The sequence below is a fragment of the Dipodomys spectabilis genome, unplaced genomic scaffold (assembly GCF_019054845.1).
Source record: "Dipodomys spectabilis isolate Male_0828 unplaced genomic scaffold, ASM1905484v1 ptg000073l, whole genome shotgun sequence".
NCBI lineage: Eukaryota > Metazoa > Chordata > Mammalia > Rodentia > Heteromyidae > Dipodomys > Dipodomys spectabilis.
In genome coordinates, this window is record NW_024870750.1 from 4500994 (window position 1) to 4521035 (window position 20042).

The following is a 20042-nucleotide window of genomic DNA, read 5'->3' on the forward strand; positions in this document are numbered from 1 at the left end:
GATGCAGATAAAGAGTACAAGGTACTTTCATGAGGGAAAGCTCACAGATGTGAGCTTTTGGATGTAGGGAATATTTTTCTACAAGGCCTGCTTGTATTTTCTCAGCAGGTTCTGTAGGCCACTTTGAGTATAAACAGCATATAACAAACAATGTGGTGAATTGTAGCCTTACAACATATCCCCATAACACTTCCTTTTCTGGCAGTTTTGTTTGTAGGGAGTCATGAATGGAAGTGAGGATAACACATTCTGAGTTTTTCCATTTTTCCAAAGTGATGACATCATCCGCATTAAAAAAAATTCTCTCGGTCATGGGTAAGACTAGCTAATCTCAAAATGAACAGGTGATTGTGTGAAGCTCTCACACAAATCTGGGTAAACTAAGCAAATATAATTTCCATGGAAGTATTAAAGACATATTTAAAAATGAGAGTAGCATATTGACTGGGGAACCTTAAGTATCCCTTAAAGGATTATATATTAAAGACTTGATACTGGAAGATTGTGGAGCCTTTAAGAGACGGGGCCTCATGGGAAGCCTTTAGGCCTTTGGCTGACATGCCCATGGAAAGTGCTCTACCACCCCAGTGGCTTCCTCTTCCTTTGGCTTCCTGACTATGAGGTAAATGGATTTTTCTCTGCTATACATTGATACCATCATGTGCTGCCTTGCCATAGGCACCAAACAATGGAGCCAAATGATCATGGACTGGAACCTTATAGGTCCTGTGGTTTTCCTTATTTGCAACAATTAGTATATGTCTAGGATAATCTTAGCAGATGAGCAGAAAAGCTCAGAAGTTATGTACATATGACCATATAAGATGCTGCTAAGCAAAATGAACCCCAAGATATGGACACAAGAGGTTTTTCGTTGTTGTTGTTTTTACTGAACTATGTGATTTCTTTTTTTGTTTCTTTTGTATATTCTTCCTCCTATGGTAAATCCCCTGTTGTCACTGTATTTGATTTTGGTACCCTGCATCTTGTATATACATTTATCTAATTTGAGGAGGAGAAAGGGAATAACAAAATGCTGAGACAAGGACACAGGATGACCCATTGCAACAATGATACTCACAAGACACTATGTTGGCAATGAACTTTACAACTTTGGTGGGGGGAGAAGTGGAGGAGATGGGGGAGAGAAGAGGTAGTAGGAGAAAAACAAAGGAGAGGGTAACAATACTGGACAAGAAATTTATTCATTATCTTACTCATGTAACTGTAACCCCTCTGAACAGCATCTTTACAATAAAAGAAAAGAAAAAAACTGGGAACCAAAATATACCTTTTGTCTTTGTAAAGTGATTGTCTCATGTGTTTGACCAATGGTAGAAAACTAGTCTTACTTCAGTAAAAAGGAATACCACTCACATTTTTTCGTCCATAACAGTACAAGCTTTCTTCATATTTTCAACCTGATCTTTCCAGGTATTTATTGCTGACTGTAGTCGTGATGTCTCTAAATTGTGCTCACTAACAACCTATTGGAAATTCAACAGAAGTATGACATACAATTATCATCAAATGATTCATAATAGCAGTTCCATTTCACTAAATATTCATGAATCATTCATTATGTACACTGGGACTATCCTTTAGTAGGAAAAAAGTAATCCTTATAATTATTATTATTTTTGGGGGGTCCAGTTGTGGGGCCTGAACTCTGGGCCTGAGCGCTGTCCCTCAGCTCTTCAGCTCAAGGCTAGCGCTCTAATCCTTATAATTATTAAATTTGGTCAAAAATAATAGTAAAATCATCAGAAAACCTAAACTTAAATGTGGTGGATGACTGAACACAGCAATGAGAATGTGAACACTATTAAATAAATTTTAAAAACTTGTAAGACAGAACAAATTTTATCTAACATTTTTTGAAAATGTAAGTAAATTCTTACTTTCATGACAATTAGTATTGTCATAATTATCTTCAAGGTATTATCTCAGGTTAATATGAGAAAGAATGAACACATACTGGGCCTTAAAAGATGGAAAATTGTTGGGGAAAATTAATAGTAGAACAGATACTTTTACAATGAAGTTGTGGTATAAAGAAGAGGGAAATCAAACAAATTCATTTCACCTTATGAGAGAAAATAGAGTGAGGGAAGGTTGCTCAAATACATTGTTCTTATTTATTTATTTACTTACTTATTTATTTTTATGCCAGTCCTTGAGCTGGATTGATCTCAGGTCCTGGGAGCTGTACTTTAGCTTCCTTTGACCATGGGTAGTGTTTTACCACTAGCTTTTATATTGCGTTTATTTTTAGGGGAAAGTAGTTTATTGGAGATAGTCTCATTGACTTTTTTGCCCAGGCTGGCTTCAAGCCTTGATCTCAGCCTCTGAGTAGCTAGGATTAACAGATATGAGCCACCAGCTCTCAGCTTCAAATAAATTGTTCTTAAACAAAGTGTTAAATAAGACAGCCATCACATCTCTCTGACATAGAGACAGATTATTTAAATCATCTAGCTTTGGACATTGGTGGGGTAAGAAAAACACCTGTGGGTGTACAATAGGTGGGTGAAAACTACTCAAAGCAGTTTCTTTCTCTAGAGCATCTATAAGGCTAAACTTGTGGGCCACAGCTAGTACTAGAGTTAATAGGAGCCTGAAGTTCTAGGACTGCCATCAAAGTTAGCAGCGTGTTGAAAAATCTCTGATAAATTATCAGGCTCACGGCTAATGCTGAAGGTCTGTTTCTCTTGACGTGTTACTTCTAGGTGTCAGTCATTTTTACCTGAATGTGTGGCCTGCCTTAGAATCCCACCCATTTATTCTCTTCTGCCAACACTGCATCACCTTGACCTGGCTAGAGTCTTACAACTGAAAAGTGCTACATGTAGGTTAATCTGAACTTCTAGCTGGTCATGGAAGTTCACATACACCTGTAATCCCAGCATTTAGGAGGCTGAGAATTATGAGTTTGAGAAAAACCACAGGCCAGTCTGTGTTACACAGTGAGACTGTTTCTCAAAACAACAACAAAAATCTGAACTTCTCTGTGGTCTGGGTCCATAACCAGATGTGGAATCATTACCAAATACAAAGCCCTGAGCTAATAGTCTGATGATAGGCATGGCAACATTTTGTCTCCACAAAAATTCTTTGCAACAGGCAAAGAATATATATATATAAACATATATGTATAATATACATAGTATATATATTTGTAATATACATTATATACACACTAGTTTTATATACCATTATAGTTCAGGCAGGCTGGACTGAGAAAATGGAGAAGGACTTGGGATGAGTTTATAGTTGCCATCTAATTTGGCCCTACAGATCTCGGGGTAGAAATTAAGGAACATATACTTAATTTCCCCATGTTAGGTTTTGTGGGGTGGAAATATAAACTCGAGCATACAGGCAAAATATGTTTTGTTTCACTTCTATATTTTCTTGTAAATCTGGTCTGATTTATTCATCCTTGCTATGTTGAAATGTAAAAAACGAGAAAGCATGGTGGCAGAAGCCCGTGATTCTAGCTACTCAGAAAGTGAGAGCGGGAGGGTATGGATTGCAAGGCCGCCTAGGACAAAGTTCCTGAGCCCCTACCTGAAAAACTAATAGCAAAAACAGCCGGGGGTATAGTTCAAGCGATAGAGTGCTTGCATTTGTGAGGTGTAGGATTCAATCCCAGTACCACACACACAGACAATCCAAAACCAGATACCTTAAATGCCCATATTGGGAGAAATATTTTATTTATTTATTTTTTGGGTCTGGTCGTGGGGCCTGACCTCTGGGCCTGGGCGCTGTCCCTCAGCTCTTCAGCTCAAGGCTAGCGCTCTACCACTTGAGCTACAGTGCCACTTCTGGCTTTTTTCTTATGTGGTACTGAGGAATCGAGCCCAGGACCTCGAGCATGCAAGGCAAGCACTCTACCACTGAGCCACCTTCCCAGCCCCAAATATTTTATTTTTTTTATAACTGTTACCTAATTGTATATCATAACTGATATACTGTAATTAAAGTGAGCAGAGCCATGATTCTGTGTCACTGTGACATGAGCATGGTTTTACATGATTTTCAATACACATAGAACAGATATTCTAATGATTCATTCAACTAATTGTGGTAGAAGGTATTTCTGCTTTAATTGATACAGAGTACATAATGATATTAATGATACTAACCTCTTCATACTTGCAGTCACCTTCTAGAACACCAATATTCTGATTTTTAAAATAAAGATAATCCTCACAAATACATGTTACTGTGCTGGTTTTCAATACATGTGATGATTTTTTTTTATTTTATTTTTTATTGTAAAGCTACTATACAAGGGTTACAGTTACATGAGTGAGGTTATGAGTACACTTCCTCTTGAACATTGTTACCCCCTCCATTGTTTTCCCCCTACCATCCCCTCCCTCCCTCCCTTCCCCGAGGTTCTTTTTTTTTTTTTTTTTTTTTATTGTGATTAAATGATTACATAATTTCAAAGTCACAAGTTCATTCTAACTTCCCTGGAGCAAATTGTCTACCACAGTCTGTAATATATAACAGTGTTCACATGTTATATACCATATTTGTGATCAGCAGCATGAGGATATTTAGTAGTGGTTCAACCAGATGAGCGGGAGTTCTTTGTTTCTTAAGTCCTGTTAGTTTTGTCGTATCACCTAACCTTTTGGATTTAGCATCCACTTATGAGGGAGACCATGTACCGTTTGTCTCTTCGTTCTTGGCTTACCTCGCTCAACATGATTCCTTCTAGCTCCATCCATTTCCCTGCAAATGCCATTATTTTGTCATTTCTAATGGCTGCATAATATTCCATTGTGTATAGATACCACAATTTTTGGATCCATTCATCTGTGGTGGGGCACCTAGGTTGTTTCCATATCCTAGCTATTGCAAACAGTGCTGCAATAAACATGGAGGTGCACGTGTCCTTGTATATTGGTTCCTGTTGTTCAGGGTAGATGCCTAGAAGTGGTATGACTGGGTCGTAAGGGAGGTCAATCTTTAGCTTTCTAAGGACCCTCCAGACTGCTTTCCAAAGTGGTTGTATAAGTGTACATTCCCACCAGCAGTGTAATAGGGTTCCTCTTTCTCCACATCCCCTCCAGCATTTGTCGTTGGCTGATTTGTGGATGTGGGACATTCTGACTGGGGTAAGGTGGTATCTCAGGGTTGTCTTTATTTGCATTTCCTTCACCACCAGGGATGATGAACATTTCCTCATGTGTTTCTTTGCCATTTTTATTTCTTCATTTGAGAAGTCCCTCTTTAGTTCCCTTGCCCATTTAGTAATTGGTTTGTTAGGTTTGGGAGGGATTAGTTTCTTGAGTTCCCTGTATATACAGGATGTTAACCCCTTGTCTGATATATTGCTGGTAAATATTTTTTCCCAATTAGTTGGTTGTCTTTCTAGCTTAGTTGCGATAGATTTAGCTGTGCAGAAGCTTTTTATTTTAAGGTAGTCCCATTTGTCGAGTCTCTCTCCAACTTGTTGTGACCCTGGGACTCTGTTCAGGAAGTTCCTTCCTGTGCCTATTAGTTCAAGTGTCTCTCCTACTCTGTCCTGCAGTAGTTTCAGAGATTCAGGTTTAATGTTAAGGTCTTTAATCCATTTTGAGTTGATGTTGGTGCATGGTGATAGGCTGGGGTCCACTTTTAGTTTTCTGCATGTGGCTGCCCAGTTTTCCCAGCACCAGCGGTTGAAGAGGCTGTGTTTCTTCCATTGTATGTCTTTGGCTCCTTTGTCGAATATCAGCTGGCTGTAGGCCTGTGGATTTATATCTGGATCTTCTATTCTGTTCCATTGGTCTTCGGGTCTGTTTTTGTGCCAGTACCATGCTGTCTTTGTGATTATAGCTCTGTAGTAGAGTTTGAAGTTCGGCATGGATAGCCCTCCCATATTGTCTTTATCCCCTAGAATTGTTTTGGCTATTCTAGGTCTTTTGTTGTTCCATATAAATTTTTGGACTGTTTTCTGTATTTCAGTGATGTACGTCATTGGGATTTTAATAGGAATTGCATTGAATTTGTATATTAGTTTTGGAAGTATCACCATCTTTACTATATTAAGTCGGCCTATCCAGGAGCATGGGAGGTCTTTCCATTTCCTAGTGTCTTCTGCAATTTCTTTCTTTAACTTTTTATAGTTCTCATTAAATAGTTCTTTTACATCTTTGGTTAGGTTAATTCCTAAATATTTTATTTTTTGGGAGGTTATTGTGAATGGGGTTGCTCCCTTTATTTCCCTCTCTTCCTGTGCGTTATCAGTGTATAGGAAGGCAACTGATTTTTGTGGGTTTATTTTGTATCCTGCTATTTTGCCGAAGTGACTTATGATTTCTAAAAGTTTGGGGATGGAGTTTTTGGGATCGTGGAGGTATAGTATCATGTCGTCTGCAAAAAGGGATAGTTTCACTTCTTCTTTCCCTATGCGGATCCCTTTAATGTCTTTTTCTTGCCTTATTGCCCTGGCTAAGGGTTCTAGGACTATGTTGAAGAGGAGTGGAGACAGTGGACATCCTTGCCTTGTTCCTGTTTTTAGGAGGATTGGTTGTAGCTTTTCCCCATTAAGTATAATATTGGCTATTGGTCTGTCATAAATGGCTTTTATTGTTTTTAGAAATGTTCCTTCTATTCCTATTTTCTCCAGAGCTTTTAGCATGAATGAATGTTGAATTTTATCAAAGGCCTTTTCTGCATCTGTGGCGATAATCATGTGATTCTTGACCTTGGCTCTGTTGATATGCTGGATTACATTTATTGACTTACGTATGTTAAACCATCCCTGTGTCTCTGGGATGAAGCCTACCTGATCATAGTGTATTATTTTTTTTATGTGTTTCTGGATTCTGTTAGCTAGAATCTTGTTAAGGATCTTTGCATCTGTGTTCATCAAGGAGATTGGCCTGTAATTCTCCTTTTTGGTTGGGTCTTTGCCTGGTTTGGGGATGAGTGTGATATTGGCTTTGTAGAATGAGTTTGGGATAGCTCCCTCCTTCTCTGTTTCTCTGAAGAGCTTGAGGAGTATGGGTATTAGTTCTTCTTTAAAGGTCTTATAGAATTCTGCTGTGAATCCATCTGGTCCTGGGCTTTTTTTTGTTGGAAGACTTTTGATAGCTTCCTGTATCTCATTATAGGATATTGGCTTATTTAATTGGTTAACTTCTTCTTTGCTCAGTTTGGGTAACTTGTATTTCTCTAAAAATGCATCCATTTCCGCCAGATTTTCTTCCTTTAGAGAGTATAGCTTTTGAAAGTAGTCTGTTAGAATTGTTTGGATATCTTGGGTACGTGTTGTGATGTTTCCCGTGGCATCCCTAATCCTATTAATATGGGTTTCCTCTCTTCTTTTTTTAATTAATCTTGCCAAAGGGCCATCAATTTTGTTTATTTTTTCAAAGAACCAGCTTTTTGTTTGGTTTATTTTGGTTATGGTTTTCTGATTTTCTAATTGGTTAATCTCTGCTCTCAATTTGGTTATCTGGCTTCGTCTAGTAGCTTTAGGTCCCATTTTTTCTTGTTTTTCTAGCTGTTTTAGTTGCAGCATGAGATTATTTACTTGGTCTGTCTCCATTCTCTTGATGTGGGCACTGAGGGCAATAAATTTGCCCCTCAGGACTGCTTTTGCTGTGTCCCACAAGTTTCTACATGTGATGATTTTAAAAAATTAAACTAGTTGGGCGCCAGTGGCTCACATCTGTCATCCTAGCTACTCAGAAGGCTGAGATCTGAGGATCACAGTTCAAAGCCAGCGTAGGCAGGAGTTTTCATGAGACTCTTATCTCCAATAAATCACCAGAAAACCAGAAGTGGCACTGTGTCTCAAGTGGCAGAGCACTAGCCTTGAGCCGAAGAGCTGAAGGACAGCACCCAGGCCCAGAGTTCAAGACCCACCGCCACTGACCAAAAATTAAAAATAAATAAATAAATAAACAAACTGAAAAACTGTGAGGTCTTCTGTAATTCAAATAGACAAATTGTCTCTTTTTCAAGTTAATTATACCTCACATTAATGCAGATTGTAAGGTTATCACACATAGTTAGCTAGTTTTAGAGGATTTAAAAAAAAATCAACGACTCACAGTATTTGAGCTATTCATATACAGTTTGTACCAAAGACAACCAAAACTTCCTCTGCCCACTATATTCCTAAAGAAGAAAAGCACAGTACTGTGATTCTTTAAAAAATAAAAAGTCAGAAGCTGGGTGCTGGTGATTCATACCTGTAATCCTAGCTATTTAGGAGGCTGAGATCTGAGGATTACTATTTGAAGCCAGCCTAGGGCACACAGATTCAACTGATGTTTATCTCTAATTAACCACCAAAAAGCTAGAAGTGGAGGTCTGAATTAAATGGTAGAGTGCCAGGAGGAACATGAGGCTCTGAGTTCAAGACCCAGTATTGGCACACCCACCCACCCACACACAGAATGTCAGAAAACGTTAACATGTCAAAAGTTCTCTTCCAGAATAGCATAAAGATGCATTCAAATCAATTTTTATATATATATATATATATAATTATGAAAATACCGTACAGAAGGGTTACAATCAAGCATTTCTTATCAAGCATTGTTGCCTCCTCCTTTGTTTCCCTTTCCCATCCCTTCCCATCTGCCCACCCCTCCACTCCCCATCTCCCCCCACCCCACTCCAAAGTCAATTTTTTTTTTTATTTTTTATTGTGAACATACTGTACAGAGGGGTTACAATTACATGGGCAAGATAATGAGTACTTTTCTTATCAAGCATTGTAGCCTCCTCCTTTGTTTGCCCTTCACATCCCTTCCCAGTCTCCCCCCCAGCCCCCCCAATCTTCCCCCCCCCCACCAAAGTTGTAAAGTTCATTTTCGACATGACAACTTGTACTTCTTATTGTTGCAATGGGCCAAAGTCAATTTTTTTTAATGAGATGCTCAGATCAGACTTGATAGAACATAGTTTATCCCTTCTTACCTCTGAGGTATCAGTAACTGTTTGATTCATTTCCTTCATTTTTGTTTTTAATCTATCGAGTATTTTCTTCCTTACGTAAGTCTCCTTCCTCTTACTGTCACACTGAGTTTTGATTTCAGTTATCTGTAGTGACAAATAGTAAACCAATTAAAAAGCCATTTAGCACAAGAGTTTAGAAAATCTATTGAATTGTCAACTTAATTTATATTCAATTTACATGTGCTCTAGTCAATCTAAATATACTAACAAAGTAAAACAAAATCAGAATTCATTTATTTTGCAAGATCAAATATAAATGATGGACCCTATGGATTAAATTATATTCAAAAATGAAATAGTAAATTACAAGGGCAATAATATGAATCATCATTAATAATATTTATTAGTGCTATTAACAAGCATTAATAGCAATAACACTAATAAATGTTTGCTCACACCTAAGTATGGCTACTTGGAAGTAGCCATAAATCCTCATATCTGGAGGACTGTAGTTTGAAGCCAGACTGGGAAGAAAAGAGCACAAGATTCTATCTCCTAAAAGTAGAATTGAAAGCATGGCTCACATGGTAGAACATCAACTGAGTAAGGAAACTAAAGCAAGCGTGAGGCTCTAAGTTCAAACCCCCATATATATAAAAAAGTAAATTATCATTGTCGTGATTTATGAGCAAAACACCTTAGTAATGGTTGCAAAATTTACAATGACTAGACAGATTAGGATTGTCAAAGGAAAATTAGGAATTTTCTAGGTCTCCAAATTTATATTACTTAATGAGAAAGAAAACCAAATAAAGACAGCATAAAAAAAAATCAGCGAAGAAAAGGTAGCTTCTAACCCTGGATGATTTATTTTCATTTTACTAAAATCAATATATTCTTTCAAACTTTTTTTTTGAGGGGGTTAAATTGAGGTTTGAAACTCTGAGCCTCACATTGAGCAGGCGCTCTTCTGCTTGAGTCACACTCTCAGCCCAAGATCAAACAGATTCTGATCATTGCCAGACCCTAATAAAATGCGTGATGACTTCCTTATCAAAATCAAATAGATTTGCATGCAAAACAAGTGATCAAGGATAAGGTAATAAGTAGGAAAATCTAAGAAAGATATTCAAGTCTGTATTCAAGAACTGTGAAAATCTGCATCTGAAAACTTTCCATTTAATCCAGCAACTACTTCATCTAAAGTAGCTACTCTGAATGAATGTGATCCTACGCACTTATTTCTGTATCAAGGCTGAAATGAACGTAAATAAAATGTGATGATTAATCAATTTCACTGAAAATTAGAAATCCACATGCATACTTTGGTTGGCTAGATTCTTCTCCCAATGTCTTATAATTATAGAGCAAACACTGGCAAACAATATTTTGTTTATGTAGGGACGATCTGATGGGTTTGAAGATACACTGACATTTGTGATAGGTTTTCCTTTATCAAGGGGGTAAGGAAATGAACTGGATGTGACCAGGGCCTGTCGTATGTCTTTAGCCTCAGTTGGTCTAACCTATTGGCACATGACTCTCCTTAAGGATTCATTGCTGTTCCAGGATTGAGCACTCTGTGCCCCTACCCCATCAGACACAGTGGAGGAGGGCTCATAGAGAACCGTGAGGGAGATCACACTGGAATGGAAGGTGGAAGGAAAGATGAGTCACTGCACTAACTAGTCATGGAGACCCACTTTAGAAGTTACTGTTGATGAGTTAAGAGCCAGCTGTACCAGTTTAAGCCAGCTTAAACCAGGACTTTCTCCTCGTATCTGATAGCCTTTTAAATGGTACCTTCTTTCTGGGAGACAAACCTGAGGTAAGGTGTTATGGGCCAAATCTAGCTACCATCATCCATGTAAAATCACTCACATTTATTTAGTTATTATTTATATCAATTTCCGTGGGAAAATGGCAAAAGTGTGTAGCTGTGACAGAGACTATACGGCCTTAAATATTGACTATTGGGCCTTTTACAGGAAAAGTTTGTGGGCCTTTCCACAGAGACTTTACATAACAACAAGGAAGAAGTCATATAGCAGTAGAAGGAAAACAGGCAGGGAGGTGTAGTCAATATAGCTTTCAAATGGCAAAATAAGGTGATAAACCAAAATCTGCTAGACAATGAAATGGAGGGTTGGGGGAATGGGCTACAAAGGAATGAGAAAGTTTAAAAAGAAGACAAAAGAATGAGAGGATAAGGATGGGACAGTAAATCTTTGGCACCACAACCTTACAGGCAACAGAAAGGAGGCAGCCAATCAGAAAGCCATCTAATTCTCACCATTTAATCCCAGACCAATTCTTGTAATGAAGAGAAGATGGCTGAAGATGGCCCAAGATGGCAGACATAGGCTAAATGCCATCTTCCCTGTGGTATGCCTATGCTATGGCTCTCTTTCTCTGTCATGTTTGTTTTCTAATAAACCTTCCTATCATCTTTGCTTATGCTTGCATCTTGCCTGAATTCTTCTCTTTCCAGGTGCAAGATCTGAGGTTGTTTAGTTGCTCTAAATGTCCTGGTAATGCATTTGATGTGTTAGCCAGGAAGTTAGGGATTAAGTGTGCCTTGTTCTGACTTGGATTCATTGAATAATTACATATTTTGGTGGTGTGACTCAGACTGGCTGTCCAGGTTACAGACAAGCCCGTCAGATCTGGGAATTTCCTATATGAAGACCCTCTAAGCTTCCTTTGGAAGGTTTTAACATTTGTGTTAGAAAACTGAAAGAGAGGAAACAACAATAACAAAAACTCTTCCCTGTAGAGCTTAGAAGTTCAAATGCCTACCTTTGGTATGCAGGCCCTATTCTTGGTGCTAGGATATGCCAGTGAAGAAACCAGACGTAGGACTTGCCTTCTGGTGGGTAAAACTCACAAGAGCTGCCACCTTGACTGACTGTTCTGGTCCTAGGAGATGTGAAGAAGGGACAGGAATCCCCACCTGACTCCTCCACTGCCCTGAAGTCCTTGCCCACTTATGCCCAGCCAGATGCTCACTCTTCACCTTTGTAACTTCAGTGTTTAGAGCCATCTTGAAGATTCTGGGCTCACTGGAGGGAATAGAAACTAGCTGAGGGACAGACACAGTGGGAGGGGCACAAATATTCCTCAGTGCTATTGTGGCAGGGTATGAAAATGCCAATGTCTCTTTTGAACCTTGTTCTAAAACCCTCACTTGCTGGTGATGTCAATAAATCCATGGAAGGTGTGGTCTGTCCATCAGATGCAGAGGACTCAAGCAAGTTGGCCATGGTCTATGTTCTCCCTAATTTTAGCATCACATGGAACATGGTGCAACCTCTGTCAGAAACAAAAGTTTAATAAAAGAAAACAGACCCCACCCTCACAAAATTGCTGGTCTCCATAGTGTTTGCTCTTTAGGCTCCAGATATGACTGGCCAGCAAAAGGTCCCTCTTCTTTCAGATTCATTTGGAAGGAAAAGCAGGCACTGGCACATGGATTTCCTGGTCCTGTCCAAGAATGCCAAGAATGCTAAGAGCAACGAGACTGTATGGTGGAAAATATCTGATCTCAGGCTATGGAACAACCCAGTGTCACACAAATCCTACCATTGATATTCTTTTCCATGAACTGAGATCCTGGGACACAATCAAGTATCTTCACGAAGAGGTTCCAAATGTTCCCAAGCCTTCCACTCTGCCACTCCCAATGACACAGAAGACAACAAAAATCTTTTACCACCCTTGAGGACAAATACATTATTGCCTATTTCTTCCTTCAGCTTCTAGATAATTCTGTATTTAAAAAATACATGGTGCCACTTACCTTTGTCTGTATTTCCTCTTTTCTTAATAAATATTGTGATTCATGTTTTTCCATTACACAGTGTGTGTCTTGTATCCATTGTTTTTGCTCCACTACTTCTTCTTTCCTTTTACTGATTGTGTGATAGGTCTCGTTTATGAAAACATTAACCATAGCTTTTTCTTCCATTGTGCCGTTGAGGCTCTGGACAAAATGTTGATGTTCCTTTGCCAGCTCTTCTTGCCTTTCACTGCGGGGAAAGAATCACTTCCAGCTTGAAAAGAATGGCATTTGGGAAAGGAATTTGAAGTCTGGTGAGGTGAGTTCTCGTAGAAAGGGAATGGGATGTTTATTTTCTGGTTGTGTTTCTGATCTGAACTTGATTGGGATGAAGACAGAACATAGGACAAGGGACAATCTGGTCCTCTCACCCATACATCCTCACGTACTAGGTAGTAATTGCAGAATATTTTGGATAAAGTATAGCATCAAGCTAACATCACTTAGGACAGGTGAGTGGGATCTGGCCAGATGAATGTTTCGCTATGTATCATCCTCATGTCTGTCTTATCATAACCAGGCATGTCATTAAGAAAATAAAGGGTATTAACCCTATCACATCTCCAGCGACGTTGCTGCTATAGCCTTATATGGTGTATCCAAGATAAAGCTATTTTTACAAACAGACCTGCTGGAGAGCTCATTTGAGCTTTCTTACCTTCTCAGACAGATCTGAACACAAGAGGGATCATTAACCTCACACATTCATTGCTGACCACACTAGGAAAAATCTTAATGTTGGGAGCTGGATCCAACCCAAAGTTTAACTATAAAATGATTTGAAGAAAGAATAATAGTGCCTTTTTTTTTCATTTTACTTTTTAAAGCTCCTGCAATGTAAAGGACTTGTTTTTTCTTTTATATGGTCTCCAAGGTTAAGACCTTTAATTGTATATGTTTGGACTGAGGGCATCTTGTAAGCTCAGGGAAATGCAAAAAAGGCTGTTGGGCAATTTATTTTTCAGAGGTCAATCTCATTAATAGAAATGTAATAAAAAGAAGCCCAGGGAAGATGCCTAGTGAGATGGCAGGATTGAGGAGAATCAGGGAAGTCAGATCAGAAAGCCTACCTAGGTAATGTTGCAATGGACCAAGAGCACACTCCAGGCAGAATGTGGGACCTGGGAAATCACACTCAAAGACCTATCTCTTTCAAGTCTCTCAGGGCCACCCAGAGAAAGGGAGATGATCACCACTCATTAGAGTTTGTGGGTACCTTGACCACAATCTTCCTTGGAAAAATAGTGGCAACAAATGGTGATAGTTTGGCAATGTTAGCTTGTCAAGTAATCACCTTCTGTTTATAATTTGCCTTTCCCTAAAGATTTGTTTAGCTGATAATGGTGGCTCACAACCTGTTATCCCATATACTCAGGAATCTAGCCAGGCAAAAAGTTAGTGAAATTTCATCTCAATCAATAAAGCTGGGTGGGGTGGTATTGTAGTCCTGCCTGTGATTCAATTATGTAAGAGGTATAGAGGCTGGGAAGGTGGCTCAGTGGTAGAGCACTTGCCTTGCATGCATGAGGCCCTGGGTTCGATTCCTCAGCACCACATAAGCAGAAAAAAATAAAAAAGCCGGAAGTGGCGCTGTGGCTCAAGTGGTAGACTGCTAGCCTTGAGCTGAAGAGCTGAGGGACAGCGCCCAGGCCCAGAGTTCAGAACCCAAGACCAGACCCCCCCCCCCCAAAAAAAAGAGTTATAGGTACGAGGATCTCAGTGTGAGACCAACCTCAGACTCTATCAGAAAAAATAAAGCAAAAAACTCTGAGGGTGTGTCTCAAGAGGGAGAGCATTTGCCTAATAAGCACAAGGCCCTGAGTTCAAAACCCAGTTGAGAGAAAGATGGGAAAAGGAAGGAAAAAGACAGAGAGAGGGAGAAAAATAGAGAAAGACAGAGAGAGAAAGAAAGGAAGAAAGAGAGAGAGAGAGAGAGAGAGAAAGAAAGAAAGAAAGAAAGAAAGAAAGAAAGAAAGAAAGAAAGAAAGAAAGAAAGAAAGAAAGAAAGAAAGAAAGAAAGAAAGGCTTGCAAATTTGCTTACAGTGCTAAGCTATCCAAGGGGTTTATGGCTCTCTTCTTTCAGAATGTATGTTTCTCTGGGTGGTTTCTATTTTACAGATTTTGGAGCAAAGGAGGCCTATGGAGTAAAGTGCTGGCCTGAGACAGCGGAGCTCAGAAAGAAAGGGAAAGGCACTAAGAGCTGTCAGATCTGGAGCTCCAGACAATCACATAATTTATCTCATTAAATATTGAGAAAATCTGGAATTCTCTCCCAAAAGCCAACCCCCATCCTTAGTCCTCTCCCCGCCCCCAGAAGACGAATAACTGAATGTTTTGGAGGAACCGAATTCAACAGTCCTGGTTTGACACATATTTGCAATATAATCCCAACAAGAGATCTTTAGAGTGAGGTGGAGTGATTAACACTATCTCCTTCTACTATGAGAGATGATTGTCCAAGTATTATGTGCTTCCCCAGCCCCCCAAACAGTCTGCTGAGAAACAAGATCGCTTGTGAAGTGGCACAGGTCTCCAGGCTGCAGTGATTGGAGATTTCTGCTCTCCCCAGTCTCCTCATCAGCCTGGCTCAGCTTCTACAACTCATCCGGATCTGTGAGCTTGCCCTGCCCCAGTTCAGCTAAAAAGGCAAAGCCCTCACCAGGGTTTATCCAGTCCAGCTCCAGACCCCTAGGCTCAGGTACTGATTTATACAATACTTACTGTAGAGATTCATTCATGTGATTCAGCTCCTGTATGCTCTTCTTTAGAAACGCTATTTCATTATCAATGTTTACAATTCTCCTCACTATTTCTTTCATTTCCGAAACATTTAATTTGCGAGCATCTCTGATACATTCTTAAAGGCAAGAGGATATGTTATTCATTTACTTAAGAAAGAGCACAATAGTAGATGCTTTGCAAATCATTTCTTTCTTGGAAATATTTTAAAAGTTGTGTTTCAGACAGCTCTAACATCACTTTGGTGCCTCTTAATCTTACCTATTTTTTTCTTTTTAATTTCTCTCATTTCTACTTCAGTCTAAGAGTACCTGTGATTCTCATCTGGCCTTGTGCTTCTCATTTCTTGCTTGAGACTTCTTATTGTTTCTGCTATGAGATGTGTGTATGTGTGTGTGTGTGTGTGTGTGTGTGTGTGTGTGTGTGCGTGTGTGTGTGTGTGAGTGCCCACTTGTCTTTTCCACTCACGGCTGGTATTCTACCATTGGAGCCACAACTCCATTTGTAACTTTTTGTGGATAAATTAAAGCATCTTGCAGATTTTCCTGCTCAGGCTGGCTTTGAACTGTGACCTTCAGTTCTCAGTTTCCCGAGTAGCTACGATTACATGCGTGGTTTTCATTTTGGGATTTCTTTAGATACCTTGTCCATCCATCTACAACTAGAAAGTATAGGAGGGAAGAGGAAGTATTACTGATAGATGAGATCTGAAGAAGAGGCAATACTATGTCTCAGAGGCATGTTCTCATCATATTAAGTTATAATTGGCAGAAGCTAGCATCATCATGAACCCCATAGTGGCTCTCCTTCTTCCCTGCCTTGGTCTCTTTTCCCACCTTTCTTTTGGGATTACATTCCCTAAAACCTATTCATGTGAAAAAAAAACATTGCCTCAGACTCTCTTTCCTGAAATTGGTGTTAAAGAACTAGTCACTCATAGATTTAAAAAGCAGTGTAATCACATAAGAGTTCAGAGAATTACTCAGCTCATGACAAAGGGACAATATACATGAAATTTTGAACACTTGCTTAGACAGGCGCAGTTTCTTTTTTATAAGCTAATATGAGACGATTTTTTTTCCTTCTAAAATATTTTTCTTAGTAGAATAATGAAACCTGTGGAAAATATTTTGGGAAAGCAGGAAGGGGAAAAGGGAGAATGACTAAGTAAGACTAATTGAAATATATTGTCAACATGTGTGAACATGTAAGCATAACCCCTCCATAGCTAATGTAAGCAAAATAAAATAAAACTTTTTTTCCTTTGTACAAATAGAACTCTCTGTATGGAAAATAAAGTTATCCAAGGAAATAAAGCAGAAGCACTTTTAGTGCTGTCTTTGGTATAGACTCTTCTAAGTCTTACTTTTTCTCTCTCAGGTAGCTTGTGTATTTTCCCTGTCAAATTAAACTAGCATCAAACATTCTGTTTGGTTATCTACTGTATCAGTCATAGTTTAGTTGAGACATTAATCTCACAGAAGTTTCAACAGTTTACATTATAAAGGGCTTCTAAGTACAACAGAAGATTCGAGTAACAAGGGAACAAGTAGCAAGAAGTCAGGAGAATTCAGTCCTAAAGGATTCAGGAATAACAGGAGGTATGAAAAGCACCCCCCCCCCCCCCCCCCCCCCCCCCCGCCCCGGGGTGGGGGCAGGGATAGAGAACTCTAGAAGGCATCACCTCCAGACCTCACTGGAGAAAGCTGAGGCTCACCGAATGTCAAAAGGGCACAAACCATTTTAGATTGTTGGAACTTACTGGAAATCTGCTCTCTGAAGTGTTGGGTCTTTTTGTCCACACAGAAGTGCCACACCTCAGAACGCATTGTAGAACTGCCCAAGGGATTTTAAGGGAAGCTCTTTATAGGAGAGGTTTGTCTTTGTGACTCTGTACCAAGAAGTACTACTTGGCACTGCAGACCATGGGATTGCTGCAGAATTACAGTTGAGGCTGCCAAGCTGAGCATCCAGACACCCGCCCCTCCACTCCCACCCCCACTTCAGTAGCTCTACAGTGCCCTCTACAGACCAGTTGGAAAAGAAAACTGCAGGCACACCACTGTGGAGAGGACAATGAAGTATAGGTGTGGAGCTGAGAGGCGTCCAATGGGTAATGGGAACAACCATTATTTTTTACTTTTTTCAAGACAAGTACTGCCTGTCTTGAACTTCATACGTAGCCCAAGGTGGACTCCAACTCTTGATCCTTCTTTCTCCACTTCCTGATTGCTAGGATTATAGATAGCAGACAGAACCATGCCTGGATAGACATCTACTTTTATAAAAGTTATATATTGTTCCTTTTGTGGTTTCCTTTTTATTAGGAGCTCCTTATTGAAGGGCGCTTGTCAGGAAACAGATTCTAAAAATTGTGCTTTTAGAAACATCTCCTCTGGCTGGGCGCTGGTGGCTCACGCCTGTAATCCTAGCTACTCAGGAGGTTGAGATCTGAGTGAGGATCTCGGTTCAAAGCCAGCCCGGGCAGCAAAGTCCGTGAGACTCTTATCTCCAATAAACCACCATTAAACCGGAAGTGTTGCTGTGGCTCAAGTGGTAGAGTGCTAGCCTTGAGCTGAAGAGCTGAGGGACAACTTTCAAACCCAGAGTTCAAGCCCCACAACAGAAAGAAAGAAAGGAAGAAAGGCAGAAAGAAAGAAAGGCAGAAAGGCAGAAAGAAAGAAAGGCAGAAAGGAAGAAAGAAAGAGATCTCCTCTGGAGAAGTAAAGGAGAAGAGAGGGCTGGCCAGGGACAAGTCAAACTGGAAAGCGATTTGAGCTATGCTAACATTTCAGACTTATGTTCTCTGCTGATGTGGGGGAGCCAGGTTTTTGATTCCTTATGGAGACCAATCACAAGATGTCAGAGGCAGACAGGGCAGAGTGTTAACTGGGGTGGCATGTCTATTTTGTCCAAGGCAACCCTTAAGACAACATTTCTTCAGCTGAGAAAAGAAAGTTAGTTATCGCACGTACACAATTTTAGTAAAAAGTGATTCACAAACTTAAGTGGAGAGCTAAACTATAAATAAAAATCGAAGGGGCTGAGATTGCATGAGTCTTCAGGTTTTTTTCTCCAGCAGTACAAAAACAAAACAAAACAGCAACAATAATAATTTTAAAAAACGGTTAAAAGAAAACTAGGATAAGAAAGAACATCAAGACTTCGGATTTGGTAATGATTGCTTAGGCACAATACCAAAAGCACAGGTAACAAAAGAGAGAAATACATACTTGGGACGCTGAGAATGGGAAGATAGTGGTTTTTAAGGTGGGCTCATCGGAAAAGTATTGTTGAGATCCCTCTCAACACAAATCTGGGCACACCTCTGTCTTCCTAAACGACACAGGAGGCTGAGATTGGGAGAATTGTCGTTTCAGGCCAGCCTGAGAGAAATGTCTGTGAAACTCCATTTAAGCAGAGTAAAACTGGTCACAGTGGTGTGTGCCTACTATCCCAGCAACAATGGGAAACCTAAAATCATTGTATCACAATCCAGGGGCGTGCCTAGGCAAAAGCTAGACCCTATCTCAAAACTCACCAGTGAAAAACAAAGATGGAGACACGGCTCAGCAGTAGAACTCCCTGAGTCCAAACTCTAATACTGAAGAAAAATAAAGATGCATGAGGCTGCCCCCCAATTTAAAAATGTTTTGTTTATCAGAGGTCTATATACGCAGAGTAAAGATACAAGCCATGAGGTGGGAGAAAATATTTGTATATATCTAATAAAAGGTTAGTATCTAGAATACAGGAAGAACTACTACTCAGTAACAATAATGACACCCATAAAATCCAGTTAGACGATGGACAAAGGACCTGAATAGACATTTTTCCAAAGCTGATATACCAACAGCCAATAAGGGCAGGAAAGGATGTACAATCTCACTAAGCAGTGGGAAGATGCAAATTAAAACCACAATGTGGTCCCAGCCCATGCTTAATAAAAATTAGAACAATCCAGCAGGTAGTAAGTGTTAGCAAGGATATGGTAAAACTAGAACCCCTTTGTATTGCTGCTGGCCATGCAAAATGGTGCAGTCATTTGCAAAACACTAAGAGTTGGTTCCTTGAAAACTGAACTCAGAATTATCATGCAATCTAGTCATTGCATTTCTGCAGACAAATCCAAAAGAACTGAAAACAGAGTCTCAAATAGACATCTGTTATCTAGTGTTCATAGCATTATTTACAACTGTAGAAAAATCAACCTCCATTAGTCAGGGTCTAGGTAAGCAGAGAGTGATAGGTGGTGAGCACTTGAAATGGAATAATAATCAGCTTTTAAGAGGAAGGAAGTTCTGATACACACTACAGTATGAATGAACCTTGAAGATATTATGCTGAGAGAAATAAGCAAGTCACAAAAGGACCAATATTGGATTATGCCGCTTAAATTCCTAGAATCTCCCAAATCATAGAGTAGAGGGTTAAGTTAGCCAAACTGCCTAATTTAATTGGATAAATATCACTTTGGAATAGGCTAATCATATATCTTTACTTAGACATGGAATGATTTAAATTTCTGTATAGAATATGTTGTTTTTC

At 39.5% G+C, this 20042-nt stretch overlaps 1 protein-coding gene across 1 annotated transcript in view; it reads right to left on the minus strand.

Moving 5' to 3' along the window:
- The window catches only part of Ccdc175 (coiled-coil domain containing 175), a 52859-nt gene that overhangs the window by 26977 nt on the left and 5840 nt on the right, over positions 1-20042 (minus strand). The window contains exons 4-7 of the mRNA XM_042682515.1: positions 15477-15612; positions 12716-12944; positions 8938-9060; positions 1378-1487 (exon numbers count right to left, since the gene is read on the minus strand). Coding sequence (XP_042538449.1) covers positions 1378-1487; positions 8938-9060; positions 12716-12944; positions 15477-15612 — 598 coding nt within the window. The remainder of the gene's footprint in view (positions 1-1377; positions 1488-8937; positions 9061-12715; positions 12945-15476; positions 15613-20042) is intronic.